We start from the raw sequence: 22,208 nt of genomic DNA on the forward strand, positions 1-22,208 counted from the left end.
AACATTTTAATTAACCCAATATTGTAATAAAACCCATTTGTGATAATTTTCCTAAGATTGTAATACACTTTAATTTTGCCAAGGAAGCCATTTAACCAAGAGGTTGTGGTTGTTCCTGGGTAGAAACAGGACAACAATGGTTTTGTGTTACTAAGCTTCTCACAGACATGATGGGGTCCTCATTCTAACCCTAACCATCCATGTAAATGCTGTAACTTCAACATTTTTATTGTTAGTCTCTTGCCTTCATAGCCTTTCTGTTTCAAATAGTACTGGCAATAGTCTTTGGGGGGTGTGGTTAGGTTCCAGGGACCAGGGACAATGACAGTTATGTTTAGGGTTGGGGGGGTTATGGTTAGGTTTTAGGGGCCAGAGAATGGGCTCAGGTAGAGTGAAGGTAAACACAGAAAGAAAAGGGGGTTTTGGGGGTGGGCATCCCAGAACCAGCCATGAGCTGGCCTGTCACATGTCCAGATTGGTCGCTAAGTCCCCACAACCACTCTCTCCCCTAAGGTCTTTCATTGAGACCCCATGGGTGTAGAGACCCCAGCTTGTTGATCCAGTCAGTTTCCGCAACTTTCCAGTGGAAACAAGACCAGCACAGATTGCGATGGAGGATCATCACCCTAAGGGACCTCAGGCCATGTTTAATAAAGTGCGGGACCAGTGGGGTGTGTGTCTCCCTCTAGTGGTGGACATTATACTTGTGCTGCTACATCCTGACCCTAATTGTGTTTTTACTTTCCCCCACATAATTTAAATTGCACTTGGAGCAATATATTAAGTACACATAATTGGGGGAATCACCCTTGAGGGGAGGCCAGACAGAGAAGAGCTGCCCCGTACGTGGATTGGTAATCCAGCGTTTAGGCCTGAATTTTTCCTGTATGGCCAGCGTGCATGCATGTGTGTGCACTCGCTGGCTTTTGCAGCTCCGGTAGCCTACTCCCAGTGATGTCAGTAACGTGTTATTTAGTAACGCGTTACTCTAATCTTACCACTTTTTTCAGTAACGAGTAATATAATGAGTTACTATTTTCAGTCCAGTAATCAGATTAAAGTTACTTATCCAAGTAACTGCTTTACTATTTTATTTTCCTTAGTAAAAATATATATTTTTGCTTTCTTCTTAGCTCAGTTATACTTTTGCATCTGACCGTAGCGCTTGACTCCGCACGCTGCGCACAAACCTGTGAGAGTGCAAATGCATTCACGTCATTCTGTGCAGTGTTCTCCATAACGATATGTGGTAGTGTAAAGAAACACCCCTCAAACACAGGGGAAGGAACATTTAATGTTGCATTGTGTTCCAGGTTTGAAAAGTGCTAGAATTTTGGCCAATGTAGCCTAGTTAAAAATGCTTGAAATTGTAATGGTATTTTGTTTCACAACAAATAGCTGTCTGACTGAATAGTTCGCTTGTATTACGTTTACAAGTATATTTTCAATAAATACTGCCCAACAACACAAACGTAATGTCAGGAGATACATTGTTACTGTTAAAAATGCACTTCCAATAAAGTGATTATTAGAAAAACTAATTTTGCTGCTGAATGAAACTATTTTTAAAAGAGTAATCAGTAATCATATTACTTTTTCAAGGTAACTAAGCCATCACTGCCTACTCCTCACTAGTAGGTCCTTAAGGTTTAAATTTTTTCTATAGGCTGCAATGATGTAAGCCCTGTTTGGCTGCGGCTGCATGGGCTTGCGACAGAAACTGACACTTTTGCAAGAATATGCCACTCAGGACATCAGAATCAACCAAGGTAAAAAGAGTATTGGTGTATGACTGTGAACGATAATGGAATTTACGCACTTTCAGTGAATTCGGCTTCGTAACCAAGGACACACAGGAACGGTTGAGTAGCTTCTTAGTGCTACGGAAAGACCCAGTGGCCTACGGAGCCTTGGACTTGTCCAGCATCATGAGTCGACAGAGAGGCAGGCGGAGCGGAGCATCCATAAGCAGAAGCGGGGCTGTTGTGTGGGGCTAACAGCTAAGCTAAAAGTGAACACCTACAGATCACCACTTCCATCAGTCTTTCTCTCCAACGTTCGGTCCCTGGAGAACAAATTGGATTTTTTACAGCTGGATTTAACCACAAATCAAGAGATGAGGAACTGCTGTGCAATAATTCTGACAGAGACATGGTTAAACTCATCAATCCCAGACAACGCTGTTAGCATCGAGGAACTAACTACATTCCGGGTGGATAGGAGCTGCACTCTCAACGGTAAATCTCAAAGAGGAGGTTTGTGAACCTACATTAATGATAACTGGTGCAGGAACGCTAAGTCCATCTCAAGCCATTGTTCACCGGACATTGAGTTTATGACTGTAATCTGCAGGCCATTCTATCTGCCCAGAGAGATTAACCTAGTTTCCATCACTGTTGTTTACGTGCCTCCTGATGCAGGGCAGTCATGGCCTAGCGGTTAGGGAATTGGTCTTGTGACCGGAGGGTCGCAGATTCGATTCCCAGACCTGAGGCCATGGCTAAGGTGCCCCTGAGCAAGGCCCTAACCCTCAATTGCTCACTTGTATAAAAATGAGATAAAAATGTAAGTCACTCTGGATAAGGGTGTCTACCAAATGCCATAAATATAAATGATGCAAATACTAAGGAAGCTATGAATGTTCTCTACCGAACCATCAGTGAGCTGCAGTCAGCCCACCCTGAAGGCTTTTTCATTGTTGCTGGGGATTTCAACCAGGCGAATATGAAGACAGTTCTTCCAAACTTCCACCAGCATGTGGATTGTGCAACCAGAGGTATGAGAACACTAGATCTGGCTTATACCAACCTGAAAAATTTTTTTGATTTGATTTATTCCAAGCCAAGCCAACAATTACAATCCAATATTACAATTACATATAAATATTCATATTTTTAGTTACACATATGCATACATTACGCATACATCAACATACATACAACAACTTGGAAAGGAGTGGGATGAAGCCATGCTTATTAATTCCCACCCCCCGTCCATCCCAAATCAGAATCCATCTTTTTGCTGCCATCCACAACCCACAACACTATCACCCACACAACATTATAGATACATGCCATAATGTAAATACATTAAATGCTAAATGCCATAAATGTAAATACATAGTATCCCAGATTTATTCCATATTACATATGTCCATTTCACATTACTATGTAGGTAGTTATATCAATATGAATTACTCTACTAACAATAACAACAATAACCGAGATAACAACTACAATGGTTATCATCACTATTACCATCACCATCATCACTCCTATCGTCATCATCAATATTTATTATTATTTTTATTGTTATTATTTATTATTATTATTTTTTTAATCCAACAATGACTGCCTAACTGGCTGCCACGTATTGCAACCAAACTGTTTCTTTATATTTTGATTTAAAATAATGAATATTTGAACATTGCTTTAGTTGTTGCCCCAGTTGGTTCCAAAGCTTAACCCCACACACACACACACACAAACTTTTCCTCTTTGTTCTTACTGGCTGAATCTTAAAGTTGCCACTACCCCTCAAGTTATATGCCCTTTCTCTCTGTGTGAAAAGCTTTTGAATATTAGTAGGCAAACTATTTTTATTTGCTTTATATAGAAGCTGTGCTGTATAGAAATCCACCAGATCAGGTAGTTTTAGTAATTTAGACTGTAGGAACAACTTATGAGTGTGATCATAAAATCCTACTTTATGAATAACTCTCACAGCACGTTTCTGGATTAAAAAGAAGGGATATAGTGAACTTTTGTAGAAATCATTATACAGATATCAGACACTGTGGCGAAAGGGTCAGGACATAACAGCTGAATCCTGCTACGATTTAACACAATGAATAAACTACACTTACATCAGTACAGGCCTGGGTCTGTGTAGCAACCTGGCCAGGGACGCTCTCCTCGGTTGGCTCGGACATGGAGTCCTCGGCAGGGTCAGACTGGGCCTGCGATGATGCAGCCGGAGAACGAGGCCCCACTGCTGCACGATGGAGAGGCAGCAGTGGCTCGAGGCTGTGCTCAGAGCATGTGGGGTCCGCGTATTCGTCGAACCCCACATCCTCGAAGCCTTCGTCCTCCGGCTCTGGAAGGTCCTCGTCGCAAAGCCCATCCGGAGCGTCTGGATCCCTGCCGAGGTCCTCATGCAGCACTACGCCGGTCTGAGAGTACAGGTACTCCACCCCAATGAGTTCACCTACGTGAGGAATACAGACAAGAAAGTTTAAGTGTGTGTGTGGGTGCGAGAGAGAGAGAGAGAGAGAGAGAGAGAGAGAGAGAGAGAGAGAGAGAGAGAGAGAGAGAGAGAGAGACACACACACACACACACACACAACATTACCTGTATATTCTCCAGGCATTGTGTAGTCCTCAGCCAGCTGGTGCCCAAGGAGTTGCTGGCTGAGCTGGTTGGCGTAGTGCTGCAGCTGGCCACTGTAGCAGACCCGAGCAGGATCGCTCCCCTCCACTGCTGCTGCCGCGCGGTCCTCGTTCCACCTCACCAACCCTTCCAGCAGGTACGCCTGGAAGTGCAGGGCACTTGCACTTGTACCTGTAACAGTCAAGGACAAGAGGCACTTAGCAAACAGTCCTGACGCGTACGTCTGCATGTACGTATGAGAGAAGGAGAGATTGTGAGGCACTCACCAGGCACGAAGCAGTTCAAGTGGAGGTGGAACGACTCCAGGGACGTGGACCCGCGCGCACAGCGATATACGGGCAGGATGACCCCTCCCCTGGTCACCTGCCCGACCCTCCTGTAGAGCTGTATGCCAGGAGGGTCCTGAATGCAGTGGAGGTGGCGCCTCTGGGTCTGCCAGATGTCCTCCATCTTCTCCCGGTCCAGAAGCCTGATGCCCATGGAGTCTGTTCTGTCCATGAAGTCTTCCAGCAGCTCCTGGATGAGCTCCTCGGACGCCTGGGCCCCGTGTGTGCGCCGGCGGCAGTGCCGAGCCAGCTCCTTAGCTGTAGGTCTGCTGGAAGACGTAGCATCAGTCAGGTGGCCTCTGGACCGTGGTGCCTCCCCGAGCTCCGACTGCTTGGCCTCTTCTAGTCGGGCCACATCCTCCGCATCCCACTCGAAGATGCAGAAGGAGAGGCGGCCCATGAAGAGGCCGTACAGCTGGTGGCTGTCCGTGGTGACACCCGCCGCGAAACGGCGCATGAAGTGCCACACGTCCAGCCTGACAACCAGCTGGTCCCATGCGTGGAACATGGCGGCCGCCTTGCCCTTGCCCGCGGTGGAACAGCAGTCCCGGTCTACGTAGAGGAGCTGGGGAGGTTCCTCTCCGGCTCGCTGGTACCGCTCCATCAGCTTCACGCACATGGGCAGCAGGCCCTGGCCCTCTCCCGCCGTGAGGACGCTGATGAGGACCTGCCCAAACTCGTTGCCGACGTTTGTTGCCCATGCCGCCGGAATCAACACCAGCAAGTTTCTTGGTCACCTGAACAGACAGACGAGACACAGCGCATATGACAAAAAGCCCACCATAGAGATTAGTGTGTGTGTGTGTATGTGTGTGTGTGTGTGTGCTCCTATACAATCTTACCTTCTTAGTGGAGTCCATCTTTAAAATGGCTCCGTAGATGGAGGTGACCCTGGCCTTCGTCTCCTCAAGCCGTGACAGCACATCCTGGGCATATACTGTCAGCAGCCATTTTGGAGTGGGCACTGGCACCATCGGGGGCAGCTGGTGGGTGATGGTGCTGGGGTCAGTGCCCGGGACCAGAAACTTTTTGAGCACGGAGAGGTACTCTGAGGACTGGGCCAGCCATTGTTGTCTGTGCCTGACACACAGATGCCTGTACAGCGAGGTCACACTGTTCCCGAGAGTGCGGCCTCGCATCAAGCTCACAACCTCCTTGTCGCAGGACAGCCTACAGCACAGAAAAACACAGAAAACCACAGGTTACATAGCAATCAAACACAACTTCTCACAAGCTTACAAATGCGCACGCACGCTCACTCATCGAGTGCACGCACGCTCACCTGTAAGTCAGGATCGCTGGGAACATCTCCCGATGGACGGGGTCCAGCTGATCCAGGATGTCCTGCGACCATCCCGCCACCTTCTTCTTACAGCGGCGGCACTCCAGGTACTCTGTGGCCATGAAGTACCAGCCGCTGAAGTCCAAGACCCTCCGAACGGTCTTGTACATCCCGCAGGCCGTCAGCTTATGGCCTAGCCGACGGCACTCGGGATGAACACACAGCAGCTTGAATGCCCACATGTGGTAGGGCATCCACAGGAACAGCCTGCTGTGGAAGAAGGTGTCTGGGGATGACGGAGGTTGCGTGTACACCAGCCGGGGTCCGGGAGGCGACCACCACAGGCGCAGGTTCTTGGTCAGCGCCAGCCTCCCAGACTGGTCTCTGGTGAAGAGAGCCCGGCTGACCCACTGATGCTGCTCTTTGGGCAGCGTCTGCTTCCAGCCCTCGGGCAGAAGCACCTTAGACAGACAGACAGATGTAATGAATACGGGCTTCGCATTTTCACTGAATCTACAACAAAAACCCCAGAGCTGGGGCTGGGATGCTCACCTCAGCAGTGGGCACTGGCTGCGTTTGCGAAGGCTGCTGTTCCGGTTCAGCCGTCGGTAGAGAGCGCTGAGGTGGGTCAGGGACCACGGCAGAGGAAGAGGGAGCTGGAAGGACACGCGTTAATGAGCTTATGAAGGGGAGAAACATCATAACGGCATCTGTGTATGTAAGTGACAGCAGTCTCAAGAAACGTGTCATTACGTGCAGATACTATGTTAATGAAATAAGCAGATGAAACAAAGACGACTTGCCTCCCCCTCTCGACCCCATGTTACCCTCAAAAGTAATTAATGAGCTAAAGATTATGAAGATTGATGAAGTGCAGCATGAATTAATGAGCGTGCAGCGTGAGACTATTCTAGCACCACCACCCTTCATTACCTACCTTACCACTTCCATTTCCTTTCCAATACAGCTGCATTACAACAAAATAAGTTAAGTTAAGGCCAAACAACAAGACATTCAATCCAATACTAGTGTACTTCACTCAGTCCAACCTGCAGGACAACTCACCTTCAACGTCCAGTTCCACTGACACAGCCAGCAGCTCGGCGTCTGTGGGATCCCGTGAGCTGCGGCTGGCTGTGGAAGTCCGGTGCTTGGACAAGCCTGTATGGACACAAGAGACGCGTTATCAGACAGGAGTTGTGCTTGGAGGCACACACACACACACGTCTCTACACATGCGAACTGTACAACCTGGGAGACGGGGCACTGCAGCTGGAGCAGGCACAGAGCAGGACGAGGACACAGCGAGTGCTGGCCGGCTGCTCTTCTCCGCGTCTCTGCGCTGTACATACTTCTGCAGCGCCTCCATCTTGGTCCCAGGTCTGACCTTCTGCTGCCGGATCCACTGGACGTAGCTGTATTAAACAAAAAACCAATCGTGAGAGTGCAGCACGTTCCACCTTCAACATCCACTGCATGTCGTACATGAAGGTAGCACCTACCTCCTCTTCTCTCTGTCCTGGGCCTGGTACAGGTCCCTGTACGAGACGCTCTGGTGCACCCCAAACCCAACAAGACATTGGCCCTCCTGCCCAGAGGAAGAGGGCTCGTCCCTGGCACGGCGCTCCCTGACTGCTCTAGTCACGTCAGGAAACAGGTTGACGTACCGCACCAGGGCGTCTTTGTTGGCCATGGAGGGGGACACCAAAGCGTCTCCACCCTCGCGCTCCCGTTGATGGGCTGCCGACACCATCACGGCGTAGCCCACGTCATGGGTCAGCAGCCATCTGAATGTCTGACCCCGGTACTGGCCAAACTGGATGGTGCTTTCACTCAGCACCAGCCGGGCGTTCCCGGGGTCGCCTCCTCCTGCTTTCACCCGATCCTTGGCCTCATCCCTCACCCTGTCAGCGCTCCAAGGACGGGAAGAGGTCGGCCGCTGCTTGTAGGCGCTGACCAGCGCCGCGGCATCGGGTGAAGGTTGGAGGGTGAGCTCACCGGAGGCCTCACGCCTGAATGACGGTGTGTAGTCCATTCTGTACAACAGGAGAGAGCAAAATGAGCATGCACACGACTACACACACACACACACACATACATAAATACATACATGCATCCATACATACATGCATGCATGCATGCATGCATCCATACATGCATGCATGCATGCATACATACATACATACATACATATATACATGCATGCACGCACACGCACACACACACACACACACACACACACACACACAGACATGCGCACACAAGTGTGATCTCTAGTAAAAAAAAAAAGCTGTCTAACGAAAGACAAAGAAACACATGATTATAAACCGTGTTTTCAGTTACTGAACGCTTATAACGACGTCGTACGCTGTGCATCGCGTTACTACAGTTGCAACAGACACCTGTTTAAGACCGAGACTGTGTAGCAGTTGTGCATTCAACCATCGATGTTTAACGGTGCATAAATAGCCACCCGATCGTACACTTTGTATTTTGCACACAAATTACAGAGATCACGTAGCTGGATGCATTTAATCACTCATTTTAATGAATTTATTTTGCACAGAAAAGACCGAGACTGTGTAGCAGTTGTACATTCAACCATCGATGTTTAACGGCAGATAAATAGTCAGCCTTCGTATTTTGCACAGAAGTTACAGAGATCGCGTAACTGGATGCATTTAATCACTCATTTTAATGAATTTTAAACGTGTCAGCTCACTATCCAGCTGGTCCGACAGCCGCATTTTGAACAGAAACGACGGATCGAGACGCAACCGAGCGGCGGTTTTAGCTAAATGACCCGGTCGATCTTCGCACTTTAAATCTCCACTACAGGCTATCGAGACAGAGGGAAGAAAGAAATAAACTGCACATAAGACTTACCAGAAAGTAAGAAGTAAAAATGCAAAAATCGAAAGGATGTTGATCTATCGAAGAAAACCTTTAGCGCTAACTGACAGCGAGAAAGGGGGTGCGAACGTGATCAGCAACGAGGTAGCAACGGAGAGCCAATGAGAATTCGAGAAGCACATTGGAACAGGCCAATGGCGCTCTGCACGTTTTCTGTTATATATTGGAACAGGCCAATGAGAGGACGCAAGCACATTGGAACAAATTGGAACAAATTGGAACAGAAGATCGGTCTGCCAGAGGCGAAAGGATGACACGCAAATCCGTGAAGCGCTCCACATTTTGAAGAACCTGGAGAAATGGCACGGCAATCCTGCGGCGTTGACCTTCTGCCGACCGAGATTCGAGCCGGTACTGTTTTTATTCTCAAATCTGCTGGCTTGTCTCGTGGTCAAGGTCGATTGGCAGAAACAGCATAGGGTAGAAATACCACTTGCGACTGAGTGAATCAAGATAAGGCACTAGGGATATAGGTAAAGCAGTGTGATTGTCAGCAGGAATATACTATCCAATAGCACTATGCAAAGAGCCTATGTTTCAGCTGTGGTTTAAATATTGAAATCAGGAATATATCAGGACACCTCTCTCTGGAGCTAGGGATCAGTCCATGAACAACTGAACCATGCTTGCCAGAGCTGGCAAAACAACATGCAGCAGGGGTTGTAGAGGGTGGAACATGTAAGGACTTTTGTCCATTGCAGAGTTTTGTGTTGTAGACTGGAGTTTTCTTCAGTCCCGTCCCATACCTTTAATAGAATTCCCACCCCTTGACCTGGAGCCCCACCCACCATATTACCCATCCCACCCCACCCTGTCAGGTTTTGCCCCGCCCTCCATTTTGCCCTACTTCCTTTTCTGTGTCGGTATGGGGCAGGCTTCCTAACTATCTGCTTGGTCAAGTCATACTTACTGGGCACTTTACGTATCTGACAATGTGCGTGTGTGTTTTAACTTTGTAACTGACTCTCTTGGCTGTTTTAGCTTGTAGGGTTACATTTTGAGGTATAAACATCAAAAAGGCTTGGGCTTGGTCTTGGGCTTGGGCTTGGGGGTGGAGTTATTTAGGTCCATGCCTAAGGGGCGTGTCCTTCTTGATCTCTGAGGGATCATAGTGATACCAGAGGAATTTCTCAGACCTGCCCTTTTGCAGAGCCCTTTTCCTGGCACAAGGAGTTATAAGCACGCCCCTGCATATCGTCTACTGTGCTTGCTACGGCAGCACATATACTAAAATTGGATCGATACAGAGAAGATTAGCATGGCCCCTGCGAAAGGATGACACGCAAATCCGTGAAGCGCTCCACATTTTGAAGAACCTGGAGAAATGGCACGGCAATCCTGCGGCGTTGACCTTCTGCCGACCGAGATTCGAGCCGGTACTGTTTTTATTCTCAAATCTGCTGGCTTGTCTCGTGGTCAAGGTCGATTGGCAGAAACAGCATAGGGTAGAAATACCACTTGCGACTGAGTGAATCAAGATAAGGCACTAGGGATATAGGTAAAGCAGTGTGATTGTCAGCAGGAATATACTATCCAATAGCACTATGCAAAGAGCCTATGTTTCAGCTGTGGTTTAAATATTGAAATCAGGAATATATCAGGACACCTCTCTCTGGAGCTAGGGATCAGTCCATGAACAACTGAACCATGCTTGCCAGAGCTGGCAAAACAACATGCAGCAGGGGTTGTAGAGGGTGGAACATGTAAGGACTTTTGTCCATTGCAGAGTTTTGTGTTGTAGACTGGAGTTTTCTTCAGTCCCGTCCCATACCTTTAATAGAATTCCCACCCCTTGACCTGGAGCCCCACCCACCATATTACCCATCCCACCCCACCCTGTCAGGTTTTGCCCCGCCCTCCATTTTGCCCTACTTCCTTTTCTGTGTTGGTATGGGGCAGGCTTCCTAACTATCTGCTTGGTCAAGTCATACTTACTGGGCACTTTACGTATCTGACAATGTGCGTGTGTGTTTTAACTTTGTAACTGACTCTCTTGGCTGTTTTAGCTTGTAGGGTTACATTTTGAGGTATAAACATCAAAAAGGCTTGGGCTTGGGCTTGGGCTTGGGGGTGGAGTTATTTAGGTCCATGCCTAAGGGGCGTGTCCTTCTTGATCTCTGAGGGATCATAGTGATACCAGAGGAATTTCTCAGACCTGCCCTTTTGCAGAGCCCTTTTCCTGGCACAAGGAGTTATAAGCACGCCCCTGCATATCGTCTACTGTGCTTGCTACGGCAGCACATATACTAAAATTGGATCGATACAGAGAAGATTAGCATGGCCCCTGCGAAAGGATGACACGCAAATCCGTGAAGCGCTCCACATTTTGAAGAACCTGGAGAAATGGCACGGCAATCCTGCGGCGTTGACCTTCTGCCGACCGAGATTCGAGCCGGTACTGTTTTTATTCTCAAATCTGCTGGCTTGTCTCGTGGTCAAGGTCGATTGGCAGAAACAGCATAGGGTAGAAATACCACTTGCGACTGAGTGAATCAAGATAAGGCACTAGGGATATAGGTAAAGCAGTGTGATTGTCAGCAGGAATATACTATCCAATAGCACTATGCAAAGAGCCTATGTTTCAGCTGTGGTTTAAATATTGAAATCAGGAATATATCAGGACACCTCTCTCTGGAGCTAGGGATCAGTCCATGAACAACTGAACCATGCTTGCCAGAGCTGGCAAAACAACATGCAGCAGGGGTTGTAGAGGGTGGAACATGTAAGGACTTTTGTCCATTGCAGAGTTTTGTGTTGTAGACTGGAGTTTTCTTCAGTCCCGTCCCATACCTTTAATAGAATTCCCACCCCTTGACCTGGAGCCCCACCCACCATATTACCCATCCCACCCCACCCTGTCAGGTTTTGCCCCGCCCTCCATTTTGCCCTACTTCCTTTTCTGTGTCGGTATGGGGCAGGCTTCCTAACTATCTGCTTGGTCAAGTCATACTTACTGGGCACTTTACGTATCTGACAATGTGCGTGTGTGTTTTAACTTTGTAACTGACTCTCTTGGCTGTTTTAGCTTGTAGGGTTACATTTTGAGGTATAAACATCAAAAAGGCTTGGGCTTGGTCTTGGGCTTGGGCTTGGGGGTGGAGTTATTTAGGTCCATGCCTAAGGGGCGTGTCCTTCTTGATCTCTGAGGGATCATAGTGATACCAGAGGAATTTCTCAGACCTGCCCTTTTGCAGAGCCCTTTTCCTGGCACAAGGAGTTATAAGCACGCCCCTGCATATCGTCTACTGTGTTTGCTACGGCAGCACATATACTAAAATTGGATCGATACAGAGAAGATTAGCATGGCCCCTGCGAAAAGGATGGGAGCCAATCTTCTCTGTGGCCAGTTTGGGCCCTTGGGGGCCCTTCCAGATGCCAGGGGTGCTCTAGAAACCAAATTTGGGGTGCCCGATCTCATTCGAGACATCCCCAGGGTTCCTGGGTGCCCGCTTCACCCTAAACCCAGAATCTACCCAAATCTTGTACCATGTGACCTCTTTGGCAAGGAGGCGGGACAATGGTGACAGTGGGTGGGACATGTCTTGCATGTTAAGTAGCCATGTGCTTTACAAATTGCATGTCAAGTAGCCATGTGCTATGCACAACAAATGTTGTAATGAATGATTGAATTATATTTTTTGAATGATTGAATTATATTTTTTAAATCATATTATATAAATATATATTTATTATATATTTCTGTTTTTAATCATCTTGATATTGTTGTAATTCTATTGAATATTTAATTATGCCACAATTTTTATAAAATCCAAATAAAACTGTTTATAAATTGTGGAAACAGCAAATTGTGTGAACAGTGTTTTCTTTAATCAACAATTAAAATCTGAATAAATAAACTTTTAAATAAATCAGTGCCAATCAGTATAATATAATTATAATAAATGCTTATAATATAATACATATATACATACATACATACATACATGCATACATACAGAAACATATTTACATAAACTATTTACAACATCAGGTAGGTGTTTGGATCACTGACCCTGTCCAGCACCTCCTCTCTTCATCTCCTCCACCCACTGCTCCACTGTCTTCCCCGCTGCTGTCGCGCAGAAGTGCACCCCACGAAAGCGGCTGTGGCCAAACTCTTTAGTCTTTGGCTGGCCACATTGTTTACATAAATAATGTTCATGTTTGAGCCGCTTCGTGGGGACGGGCTGTCCATCAGCAGCAGGGGGTGCAGTGCTGGAAGCAGCAGCAGCAGCAGCAGCCTCTGCCTTCTTCTTCCACCGCCACGCTGTGGTCCGGGGCACTTTGGGCCCAGGCTGTGTGGCGGGGGCAGTTGGAGTGGCGGGGGTGGCAGAAGCTGGAGCAGCTGTGGTGTCACCGGAGGCGAGAGGATGGTGGCCTCGGACGCGCTGGGAAGCCTGTCCGGAAGCGTCCGCCTGGATGTTAAAGTCATACGCAGGGTGGGCGTACGTGGGACGCTCCGGGAGCTTGCTCAGCGCGGGAGGGAGGGGTTCCGAGGCCACCGTGGGAGTGCTGGACTGGCCAACGCTCAGGTGCAGAACGTCCTGTTCCTGCTTCTTCTTCCTGGCGTTGTACCTGTAACAGAAATGCAACACAGCCTATCAGTAATCAGCCTGTATAGCTCACAGTGTCAACGAGATCAATTTCAGACAAAGAAGACTGGATAAACTCACCACTGGGTCAGTGTCCTCTGATTGAGCTCAAAGAGCTGTATGCGTGTCCGAGCCATGAGGCCAGGGCTGCCCAGGACTACGTCCCTGATGACGCCGTAGTCCCTCATGATGGCAGCCCACCTGTTCACCCTGACGCCGGCGATGGTCTGCCCGCCAGGGTGAAGGCGACAAAGCGCCAGGCAAATGGCCTCGACAAGGCGGCTGACGCTGGGCCACTGAGCAGGCCCACTGCCTTGTCCGAGGAAGCAGCTACAGACAGACACAGACAGAAATCAGTGACACGGCTACAAGCCAACCTAGAAAATCCTGAAGCTACTGGATTACTGAAGGTTCTCCTACCGCTTCAGACTCTCTGTCCCAGCAACAACAGAGGTCTTGGAATGGCTGCTTTTGAAGCGTCCCTTCACCAGTCGGTCTCTGTGACGCGGCGGGTAGACAACACCGCCTTTGTCGCTCTCTGGCAGTTTGTCCCAGAGAGCCACGATGCCGTCTACCCTCTGCTGTGTCACAAAAGCCTGGTGACGCAGCTCCACCAGACTGTCGGCCAGGTTGACCACGTGATGATAGCCTGGAACGCCGTTGGGTCCCAGACTCTCCTGGAAATTAAAGAAAGAGAAATCATTATACAGATATCAGACACTGTGGCGAAAGGGTCAGGACATAACAGCTGAATCCTGCTACGATTTAACACAATGAATAAACTACACTTACATCAGTACAGGCATGGGTCTGGGTAGCAACCTGGCCAGGGACGCTCTCCTCGGTTGGCTCGGACGTGGAGTCTTCGGCAGGGTCAGACTGGGCCTGCGACGATGCAGCCGGAGAACGAGGCCTCACTGCTGCACGATGGAGAGGCAGCAGTGGCTCGAGGCTGTGCTCAGAGCATGTGGGGTCCGCGTATTCGTCGAACCCCACATCCTCGAAGCCTTCGTCCTCCGGCTCTGGAAGGTCCTCGTCGCAAAGCCCATCCGGAGCGTCTGGATCCCTGCCGAGGTCCTCATGCAGCACTACGCCGGTCTGAGAGTACAGGTACTCCACCCCAATGAGTTCACCTACGTGAGGAATACAGACAAGAAAGTTTAAGTGTGTGTGTGGGTGCGAGAGAGAGAGAGAGAGAGAGAGAGAGACACACACACACAACATTACCTGTATACTCTCCAGGCCTTGTGTAGTCCTCAGCCAGCTGGTGCCCAAGGAGTTGCTGGCTGAGCTGGTTGGCGTAGTGCTGCAGCTGGCCACTGTAGCAGACCCGAGCAGGATCGCTCCCCTCCACTGCTGCTGCCGCGCGGTCCTCGTTCCACCTCACCAACCCTTCCAGCAGGTACGCCTGGAAGTGCAGGGCACTTGCACTTGTACCTGTAACAGTCAAGCACAAGAGGCACTTAGCAAACAGTCCTGACGCGTACGTCTGCATGTACGTATGAGAAGGAGAGAGAGTGTGAGACACTCACCAGGCACGAAGCGGTTCAGGTGGAGGTGGAACGACTCCAGGGACGTGGACCCGCGCGCACAGCGATATACGGGCAGGATGACCCCTCCCCTGGTCACCTGCCCGACCCTCCTGTAGAGCTGAATGCCAGGAGGGTCCTGAATGCAGTGGAGGTGGCGCCTCTGGGTCTGCCAGATGTCCTCCATCTTCTCCCGGTCCAGAAGCCTGATGCCCATGGTGTCTGTTCTGTCCATGAAGTCCTCCAGCAGCTCCTGGATGAGCTCCTCGGACGCCTGGGCCCCGCGTGTGCGGCGGCGGCAGTGCCGAGCCAGCTCCTTAGCTGTAGGTCTGCTGGAAGACGTAGCATCAGTCAGGTGGCCTCTGGACCGCGGTGCCTCCCCGAGCTCCGACTGCTTGGCCTCTTCTAGTCGGGCCACATCCTCCGCATCCCACTCGAAGACGCAGAAGGAGAGGCGGCCCATGAAGAGGCCGTACAGCTGGTGGCTGTCCGTGGTGACACCCGCCGCGAAACGGCGCATGAAGTGCCACACGTCCAGCCTGACAACCAGCTGGTCCCACGCGTGGAACATGGCAGCTGCCTTGCCCTTGCCCGCGGTGGAACAGCAGTCCCGGTCTACGTAGAGGAGCTGGGGAGGATCCTCTCCGGCTCGCTGGTACCGCTCCATCAGCTTCACGCACATGGGCAGCAGGCCCTGGCCCTCTCCCGCCGTGAGGACGCTGATGAGGACCTGCCCAAACTCGTTGCCGACGTTTGTTGCCCATGCCGCCGTGCCGGAAGCAGCACCAGCAAGTTTCTTGGTCACCTGAACAGACAAGACACAGCGCATGACAAAAAAGCCCACCATAGAGATTACTGTGTGTGTGTGTGTGTGTGCTCCTATACAATCTTACCTTCTTAGTGGAGTCCATCTTTAAAATGGCTCCATAGATGGAGGTGACCCTGGCCTTCGTCTCCTCAAGCCGTGACAGTACATCCTGGGCATATACTGTCAGCAGCCATTTTGGAGTGGGCACTGGCACCATCGGGGGCAGCTGGTGGGTGATGGTGCTGGGGTCAGTGCCCGGGACCAGAAACTTTTTGAGCACGGAGAGGTACTCGGAGGACTGGGTCAGCCATTGCTGTCTGTGCCTGACACACAGATGCTTGTACAGCGAGGTCACACTGTTCCCGAGAGTGCGGCCTCGCATCAAGCTCACAACCTCCTTGTCGCAGGACAGCCTACAGCACAGAAAACCACAGGTTACATAGCAATCAAACACAACTTCTCACAAGCTTACAAATGCGCACGCACGCTCACTCATCGAGTGCACGCACGCTCACCTGTAAGTCAGGATCGCTGGGAACATCTCCCGATGGACGGGGTCCAGCTGATCCAGGATGTCCTGCGACCATCCCGCCACCTTCTTCTTACAGCGGCGGCACTCCAGGTACTCTGTGGCCATGAAGTACCAGCCGCTGAAGTTCAAGACCCTCCGGACGGTCTTGTACATCCCGCAGGCCGTCAGCTTATGGCCCAGCCGACGGCACTCGGGATGCACGCACAGCAGCTTGAATGCCCACATGCGGTAGGGCATCCACAGGAACAGCCTGCTGTGGAAGAAGGTGTCTGGGGATGACGGAGGTTGCGTGTAAACCAGCCGGGGTCCGGGAGGCGACCACCACAGGCGCAGATTCTTAGTCAGCGCCAGCCTCCCAGACTGGTCTCTGGTGAAGAGAGCCCGGCTGACCCACTGATGCTGCTCTTTGGGCAGCGTCTGCTTCCAGCCCTCGGGCAGAAGCACCTTAGACAGACAGACAGATGTAATGAATACGGGCTTCGCATTTTCACTGAATCTACAACAAAAACCCCAGAGCTGGGGCTGGGCTGCTCACCTCAGCAGTGGGCACTGGCTGCGTTTGCGAAGGCTGCTGTTCCGGTTCAGCTGTCAGTAGAGAGCGCTGAGGTGGGTCAGGGACCACGACAGAGGAAGAGGGAGCTGGAAGGACACGCGTTAATGAGCTTATGAAGGGGAGAAACATCGTACAGCATCGGTGTATGTAAGTGACAGCAGTCTCAAGAAACGTGTCATTACGTGCAGATACTATGTTAATGAAATAAGCAGATGAAACAAAGACGACTTGCCTCCCCCTCTCGACCCCATGTTACCCTCAAAAGTAATTAATGAGCTAAAGATTATGAAGATTGATGAAGTGCAGCATGAATTAATGAGCGTGCAGCGTGAGACTATTCTAGCACCACCACCCTTCATTACCTACCTTACCACTTCCATTTCCTTTCCAATACAGCTGCATTACAACAAAACAAGTTAAGTTAAGGCCAAACAACAAGACATTCAATCCAATACTAGTGTACTTCACTCAGTCCAACCTGCAGGACAACTCACCTTCAACGTCCAGTTCCACTGATGCAGCCAGCAGCTCGGCGTCTGTTGGATCCTGTGAGCTGCGGCTGGCTGTGGAAGTCCGGCGCTTGGACAAGCCTGTATGGACACAAGAGACACGTTATCAGACAGGAGTTGTGCTTGGAGGCACACACACACACACACACACACACACACACACACACACACGTCTCTACACATGCGAACTGTACAACCTGGGAGACGGGGCACTGCAGCTGGAGCAGGCACAGAGCAGGACGAGGACGCAGCGAGTGCTGGCCGGCTGCTCTTCTCCGCGTCTCTGCGCTGTACATACTTCTGCAGCGCCTCCATCTTGGTCCCAGGTCTGACCTTCTGCTGCCGGATCCACTGGACGTAGCTGTATTAAACAAAAAACCAATCGTGAGAGTGCAGCACGTTCCACCTTCAACATCCACTGCATGTCGTACATGAAGGTAGCACCTACCTCCTCTTCTCTCTGTCCTGGGCCTGGTACAGGTCCCTGTACGAGACGCTCTGGTGCACTCCAAACCCAACAAGACATTGGCCCTCCTGCCCAGAGGAAGAGGGCTCGTCCCTGGCACGGCGCTCCCTGACTGCTCTAGTCACGTCAGGAAACAGGTTGACGTACCGCACCAGGGCGTCTTTGTTGGCCATGGAGGGGGACACCAAAGCGTCTCCACCCTCGCGCTCCCGTTGATGGGCTGCCGACACCATCACGGCGTAGCCCACGTCATGGGTCAGCAGCCATCTGAATGTCTGACCCCGGTACTGGCCAAACTGGATGGTGCTTTCACTCAGCACCAGCCGGGCATTCCCGGGGTCGCCTCCTCCTGCTTTCACCCGATCCTTGGCCTCATCCCTCACCCTGTCAGCGCTCCAAGGACGGGAAGAGGTCGGCCGCTGCTTGTAGGCGCTGACCAGCGCCGCGGCATCGGGTGAAGGTTGGAGGGTGAGCTCACCGGAGGCCTCACGCCTGAATGACGGTGTGTAGTCCATTCTGTACAACAGGAGAGAGCAAAATGAGCATGCACACGACTACACACACACACACACACATACATAAATACATACATGCATCCATACATACATGCATGCATGCATGCATGCATCCATACATGCATGCATGCATGCATACATACATACATACATACATATATACATGCATGCACGCACACGCACACACACACACACACACACACACACAGACATGCGCACACAAGTGTGATCTCTAGTAAAAAAAAAAAAGCTGTCTAACGAAAGACAAAGAAACACATGATTATAAACCGTGTTTTCAGTTACTGAACGCTTATAACGACGTCGTACGCTGTGCATCGCGTTACTACAGTTGCAACAGACACCTGTTTAAGACCGAGACTGTGTAGCAGTTGTGCATTCAACCATCGATGTTTAACGGTGCATAAATAGCCACCCGATCGTACACTTTGTATTTTGCACACAAATTACAGAGATCACGTAGCTGGATGCATTTAATCACTCATTTTAATGAATTTATTTTGCACAGAAAAGACCGAGACTGTGTAGCAGTTGTACATTCAACCATCGATGTTTAACGGCAGATAAATAGTCAGCCTTCGTATTTTGCACAGAAGTTACAGAGATCGCGTAACTGGATGCATTTAATCACTCATTTTAATGAATTTTAAACGTGTCAGCTCACTATCCAGCTGGTCCGACAGCCGCATTTTGAACAGAAACGACGGATCGAGACGCAACCGAGCGGCGGTTTTAGCTAAATGACCCGGTCGATCTTCGCACTTTAAATCTCCACTACAGGCTATCGAGACAGAGGGAAGAAAGAAATAAACTGCACATAAGACTTACCAGAAAGTAAGAAGTAAAAATGCAAAAATCGAAAGGATGTTGATCTATCGAAGAAAACCTTTAGCGCTAACTGACAGCGAGAAAGGGGGTGCGAACGTGATCAGCAACGAGGTAGCAACGGAGAGCCAATGAGAATTCGAGAAGCACATTGGAACAGGCCAATGGCGCTCTGCACGTTTTCTGTTATATATTGGAACAGGCCAATGAGAGGACGCAAGCACATTGGAACAAATTGGAACAAATTGGAACAAATTGGAACAGAAGATCGGTCTGCCAGAGGCGAAAGGATGACACGCAAATCCGTGAAGCGCTCCACATTTTGAAGAACCTGGAGAAATGGCACGGCAATCCTGCGGCGTTGACCTTCTGCCGACCGAGATTCGAGCCGGTACTGTTTTTATTCTCAAATCTGCTGGCTTGTCTCGTGGTCAAGGTCGATTGGCAGAAACAGCATAGGGTAGAAATACCACTTGCGACTGAGTGAATCAAGATAAGGCACTAGGGATATAGGTAAAGCAGTGTGATTGTCAGCAGGAATATACTATCCAATAGCACTATGCAAAGAGCCTATGTTTCAGCTGTGGTTTAAATATTGAAATCAGGAATATATCAGGACACCTCTCTCTGGAGCTAGGGATCAGTCCATGAACAACTGAACCATGCTTGCCAGAGCTGGCAAAACAACATGCAGCAGGGGTTGTAGAGGGTGGAACATGTAAGGACTTTTGTCCATTGCAGAGTTTTGTGTTGTAGACTGGAGTTTTCTTCAGTCCCGTCCCATACCTTTAATAGAATTCCCACCCCTTGACCTGGAGCCCCACCCACCATATTACCCATCCCACCCCACCCTGTCAGGTTTTGCCCCGCCCTCCATTTTGCCCTACTTCCTTTTCTGTGTCGGTATGGGGCAGGCTTCCTAACTATCTGCTTGGTCAAGTCATACTTACTGGGCACTTTACGTATCTGACAATGTGCGTGTGTGCTTTAACTTTGTAACTGACTCTCTTGGCTGTTTTAGCTTGTAGGGTTACATTTTGAGGTATAAACATCAAAAAGGCTTGGGCTTGGGCTTGGGCTTGGGGGTGGAGTTATTTAGGTCCATGCCTAAGGGGCGTGTCCTTCTTGATCTCTGAGGGATCATAGTGATACCAGAGGAATTTCTCAGACCTGCCCTTTTGCAGAGCCCTTTTCCTGGCACAAGGAGTTATAAGCACGCCCCTGCATATCGTCTACTGTGCTTGCTACGGCAGCACATATACTAAAATTGGATCGATACAGAGAAGATTAGCATGGCCCCTGCGAAAGGATGACACGCAAATCCGTGAAGCGCTCCACATTTTGAAGAACCTGGAGAAATGGCACGGCAATCCTGCGGCGTTGACCTTCTGCCGACCGAGATTCGAGCCGGTACTGTTTTTATTCTCAAATCTGCTGGCTTGTCTCGTGGTCAAGGTCGATTGGCAGAAACAGCATAGGGTAGAAATACCACTTGCGACTGAGTGAATCAAGATAAGGCACTAGGGATATAGGTAAAGCAGTGTGATTGTCAGCAGGAATATACTATCCAATAGCACTATGCAAAGAGCCTATGTTTCAGCTGTGGTTTAAATATTGAAATCAGGAATATATCAGGACACCTCTCTCTGGAGCTAGGGATCAGTCCATGAACAACTGAACCATGCTTGCCAGAGCTGGCAAAACAACATGCAGCAGGGGTTGTAGAGGGTGGAACATGTAAGGACTTTTGTCCATTGCAGAGTTTTGTGTTGTAGACTGGAGTTTTCTTCAGTCCCGTCCCATACCTTTAATAGAATTCCCACCCCTTGACCTGGAGCCCCACCCACCATATTACCCATCCCACCCCACCCTGTCAGGTTTTGCCCCGCCCTCCATTTTGCCCTACTTCCTTTTCTGTGTCGGTATGGGGCAGGCTTCCTAACTATCTGCTTGGTCAAGTCATACTTACTGGGCACTTTACGTATCTGACAATGTGCGTGTGTGTTTTAACTTTGTAACTGACTCTCTTGGCTGTTTTAGCTTGTAGGGTTACATTTTGAGGTATAAACATCAAAAAGGCTTGGGCTTGGGCTTGGGCTTGGGGGTGGAGTTATTTAGGTCCATGCCTAAGGGGCGTGTCCTTCTTGATCTCTGAGGGATCATAGTGATACCAGAGGAATTTCTCAGACCTGCCCTTTTGCAGAGCCCTTTTCCTGGCACAAGGAGTTATAAGCACGCCCCTGCATATCGTCTACTGTGCTTGCTACGGCAGCACATATACTAAAATTGGATCGATACAGAGAAGATTAGCATGGCCCCTGCGAAAGGATGACACGCAAATCCGTGAAGTGCTCCACATTTTGAAGAACCTGGAGAAATGGCACGGCAATCCTGCGGCGTTGAACTTCTGCCGACCGAGATTCGAGCCGGTACTGTTTTTATTCTCAAATCTGCTGGCTTGTCTCGTGGTCAAGGTCGATTGGCAGAAACAGCATAGGGTAGAAATACCACTTGCGACTGAGTGAATCAAGATAAGGCACTAGGGATATAGGTAAAGCAGTGTGATTGTCAGCAGGAATATACTATCCAATAGCACTATGCAAAGAGCCTATGTTTCAGCTGTGGTTTAAATATTGAAATCAGGAATATATCAGGACACCTCTCTCTGGAGCTAGGGATCGGTCCATGAACAACTGAACCATGCTTGCCAGAGCTGGCAAAACAACATGCAGCAGGGGTTGTAGAGGGTGGAACATGTAAGGACTTTTGTCCATTGCAGAGTTTTGTGTTGTAGACTGGAGTTTTCTTCAGTCCCGTCCCATACCTTTAATAGAATTCCCACCCCTTGACCTGGAGCCCCACCCACCATATTACCCATCCCACCCCACCATGTCAGGTTTTGCCCCGCCCTCCATTTTGCCCTACTTCCTTTTCTGTGTCGGTATGGGGCA

General features: G+C 49.7%; 1 protein-coding gene, 4 non-coding genes and 1 pseudogene across 5 annotated transcripts; 5 read left to right on the forward strand and 1 right to left on the reverse strand.

The window, feature by feature from the left end:
* The first annotated feature begins 10,113 nt into the window (after positions 1 to 10,113).
* LOC143501340 (U6 spliceosomal RNA) lies at positions 10,114 to 10,220 on the forward strand. The gene has a single exon (XR_013126897.1). It is a non-coding gene; the product is annotated as a U6 spliceosomal RNA (small nuclear RNA).
* Positions 10,221 to 11,132: 912 nt separating this feature from the next.
* On the forward strand, positions 11,133 to 11,239 carry LOC143501351 (U6 spliceosomal RNA). The gene has a single exon (XR_013126908.1). It is a non-coding gene; the product is annotated as a U6 spliceosomal RNA (small nuclear RNA).
* A 918-nt stretch (positions 11,240 to 12,157) lies between these two features.
* Positions 12,158 to 12,233, forward strand: LOC143501371 (U6 spliceosomal RNA; annotated as a pseudogene).
* Positions 12,234 to 12,914: 681 nt separating this feature from the next.
* On the reverse strand, positions 12,915 to 16,524 carry LOC143501317 (uncharacterized). The gene is made up of 8 exons (XM_076994981.1): positions 16,355 to 16,524; positions 15,925 to 16,252; positions 15,035 to 15,836; positions 14,730 to 14,939; positions 14,295 to 14,635; positions 13,923 to 14,179; positions 13,584 to 13,832; positions 12,915 to 13,485 (listed from the first exon to the last, which is right to left on the reverse strand). Exons 1-8 carry the CDS (start codon positions 16,522 to 16,524, stop codon positions 12,915 to 12,917), a joined length of 2,928 nt encoding a protein of 975 aa, XP_076851096.1.
* Positions 16,525 to 20,494: 3,970 nt separating this feature from the next.
* On the forward strand, positions 20,495 to 20,601 carry LOC143501363 (U6 spliceosomal RNA). Its single transcript, XR_013126920.1, has one exon. It is a non-coding gene; the product is annotated as a U6 spliceosomal RNA (small nuclear RNA).
* A 912-nt stretch (positions 20,602 to 21,513) lies between these two features.
* LOC143501419 (U6 spliceosomal RNA) lies at positions 21,514 to 21,620 on the forward strand. The gene has a single exon (XR_013126969.1). It is a non-coding gene; the product is annotated as a U6 spliceosomal RNA (small nuclear RNA).
* Positions 21,621 to 22,208: the final 588 nt, after the last annotated feature.

This window comes from Brachyhypopomus gauderio, unplaced genomic scaffold, assembly GCF_052324685.1.
Source record: "Brachyhypopomus gauderio isolate BG-103 unplaced genomic scaffold, BGAUD_0.2 sc171, whole genome shotgun sequence".
Lineage (NCBI taxonomy): Eukaryota > Metazoa > Chordata > Actinopteri > Gymnotiformes > Hypopomidae > Brachyhypopomus > Brachyhypopomus gauderio.